We start from the raw sequence: 2,836 nt of genomic DNA, 5'->3' as shown, positions 1-2,836 counted from the left end.
CCTGGGTTTGATTCCTCAGCACCACATAAGCAAAAAGAAAAAAGCTGGAAGTGGTGCTGTGGCTCAAGTGGTAGAGCGCTAGCCTTGAGCTGAAGAACTAAGGGACAGCGCCCAGGCCCAGAGTTCAGGCCCCATGACCGGACCCCCCCCCCAAAAAAAAGAACTTATACCAGAAGTGGAAGTGTGGCTCAAGTGGTAGAGAGTCAGCCTTGAGCTGAAAAGCCAAGTGAGAACCTTCTTCTCCCCTGGTTCCAGCCCCAATACCAGCACACAAGCACACACACACACACACACACACACACGTATGAGTTTATTTCATTCCGTGAATAGAGGATCGGCTTGTCTCTCAGGGTCTCCAGGAACACTACGGAGATGGTGGTCTTCGTTGTCCTGCTGTCTTCCACACATTTCTTCTGGGAACCCCCACCTTCCCTGCCCCAACACCAAAAAGTCAGGCCCCCTGCTTTTCACAGCCCTTGTTACCCACCCCCACCGTATAATTATTATATTGTATCATCTATCCACAGTGAATCCCTTGGGGACAGTGTCTGCACTCTGCTTATTGGAGGTATTGTCTCCAGCACCTAGGACAGGGCCTGGCAGTGACCAGTGAACGAAGGTGCATGGGTGCCTGAGCCCAGGCATGCTCTGGAAGGCTTCGCCCAGCGGCTCAGAGCACTCTGGTTCCTAGATAGTGAGGAAACCCAAGCCTCAAGTGCAGACCTCACCCAGCCAGTCTCCGCTTCACCTCGCCCCGCCCCCTCGGCCCCTCGGGCCCCGCCCAGCCTGCCTCCGCCTCACTGAGCCCCGCCCCTCGGGCCCCGCCCAGCCAGCCTCCGCTTCACCGCCCCTCCCACTGCTCCCTCGGGCCCCGCCCAGCCAGCCTCCACCGCGCCCCGCGCCCCGCCCCCCCCCGGAGACCGCCCAGACAAGTGGGGGCGTGGACTTCCCAGGATGCTCCGAGCGGCCCCGGTGCCAACCGCAGGGACAGGAGGGAGGAGGAGGCCGTGATGGCGACGCCGGAGCCGGAAGTGCAGTGTGCTGCTGCAGTCCCTGGTAAGGTGTGGGGTTCCGAGCCTGAGGGGCTTTGGAGGCCTGCTTCCCGGCTTCCCCCTTCTACCGCCGCCTCCCGTAAGTCATGTAGCCTCCGGTCTGACCCCAGTGTGCCTCCCCCCCGCGCTGGCTCCGCCCGGGACTCCCGCACCCTGACTGGAGTTGGCCCTGGAGCTGTCGACCGCAGGGTCGGGGACCCCCGCTTTCTGAGCGAACTCCCCCCACCGCCCTGCTGTCAGCGTAGGCGGGGATCGGAATCGCCGCCCGTCCTAGAGGTTGCCGAGGGTCTGGTGGCTGGTGTGGCGGCCACAGGCCACAGGAAGGCTGGCTTTGCCCTCTCACTTTATCTGCTTCATCCCTGTGTTCACGCCCTAGATTTGGAATGGTATGAGAAGCCGGAAGAAACTCATGGTCCCCTAGATCTGCTGGAGACCAACTCTGCCCAGGAACCTTCCAATCCTCCCGAGGCCTTTTCCCCAAGAGACTGCTTGGTGCCCGTGGTGTTTCCTGGGCCAGTGAGCCAGGAGGGCTGCTGTCAGTTTACTTGTGAACTTCTAAAGCATATCATGTACCAACGCCAGCAACTCCCGCTGCCCTATGAACAGCTAAAGCTCTTCTACCGGAAACCCCAGGTATGTGCCGGCTTTGGGAGGAAGTCATTGGGGAGACTCTTAGATGGTAGTTATGCAGGTAGAAGAGGGTCTAAGAAACCTTCAGGGCCTCTGCCTTTCCCACACCGTCAAACACTTTTTCTCTCTGGTTGTCTTTTTTGTTTTTTTGTCGGTTGTAGGGCTTGAACTCAGGGCCTGTGAACTGTCCCTTGAGACCTTTTGCTCAAGGTTAGCACCCTATCACTTTGAGCCATAGCCTTACTTCGTTATGTGTGTGTGTGTATGTGTTTACATAGGGCTTGAACTCTGGGCCTTGGCGCTGTTCATGAGCTCTTTAGCCCAAGGTTAGGGCTCTACCACCTAAGCCACAGCACCACTTCCGGTTTTCTGGTGGTTAATTGGAGATAAGATTATCAAGGACTCTTTGCCCAGGCTAGCTTTGAACCACGATCCTCAGATCTCAGCCTCCAGAGCAGCTAGGATTACAGGCAGGAGCCATGAGTGTCCAGCTTAGTTTTGAGACTTTTTTCCTGTTCTTTTCAGTGTCTCTGTTTCTGCCAGAATCTTTTCCATATTTGTTTCTTTTGGTATCTGTGTTTCATGTTGGAGGCTTTTATTGGGCTGGTGAAGGTTTCAGAATAATTGGCAGAAAAACGAAGGAGTCGGTAACAGTCGATAAGAAATGTACTCATTACCTTACTCATGTAACTTTAACCCCTCTCTCTGTATAGCATCTTCACAAAAAACACCAAAATAATAGTTAAAAAAGATTTCAGAATAAATGATTGCAAGCTGTCTCTGGGCCTCTGCAGTGATAAACTTCACTGTGGAAGGAAAATGGGTGGGGGACCAAGTGGTCTCTTTTTTTTGGGGGGGCGGAGTCATTACTAAACATGGTATTGGAAATATTCTCTGCAGAAGGTGGGGATTTGTAGATGATCTAAGCATCCTCTTACAAGCTTTTATTCAACCCTGTTGTGTTCACTCTTGCCCTCTGAGGTGCCTGTACTGCCGGTTTCCTGGGTATTTCCAATTCTTGACTTTTCTTGGATTCCTAAGTATGGCTGTGTTTCTTAGGGGTGCCACCTTTTGCCATAGTTGCTATTCACCATTCCTGAATTCTTTTTTTTTGGGGGGGGGTCTGGTCGTGGGGCCTGAACTCTGGGCCTGGG

At 54.3% G+C, this 2,836-nt stretch overlaps 1 protein-coding gene across 1 annotated transcript in view; it reads left to right on the top strand.

The window, feature by feature from the left end:
• Positions 1–958: 958 nt before the first annotated feature.
• LOC106002183 (MAD2L1-binding protein-like) overlaps positions 959–2,836 on the top strand; it is a 4,424-nt gene continuing 2,546 nt past the window's right edge. Inside the window, exons 1-2 of the mRNA XM_013037101.1 lie at positions 959–1,056; positions 1,429–1,689. Coding sequence (XP_012892555.1) covers positions 1,011–1,056; positions 1,429–1,689 — 307 coding nt within the window. The 5' untranslated portion in view covers positions 959–1,010. The remainder of the gene's footprint in view (positions 1,057–1,428; positions 1,690–2,836) is intronic.

This window comes from Dipodomys ordii, unplaced genomic scaffold (assembly GCF_000151885.1).
Source record: "Dipodomys ordii isolate 6190 unplaced genomic scaffold, Dord_2.0 Scaffold4179, whole genome shotgun sequence".
NCBI classification, from domain to species: domain Eukaryota; kingdom Metazoa; phylum Chordata; class Mammalia; order Rodentia; family Heteromyidae; genus Dipodomys; species Dipodomys ordii.
Note: the sequence above shows the minus strand (reverse complement) of the source record. Positions and strands in the feature narration are given on the sequence as shown.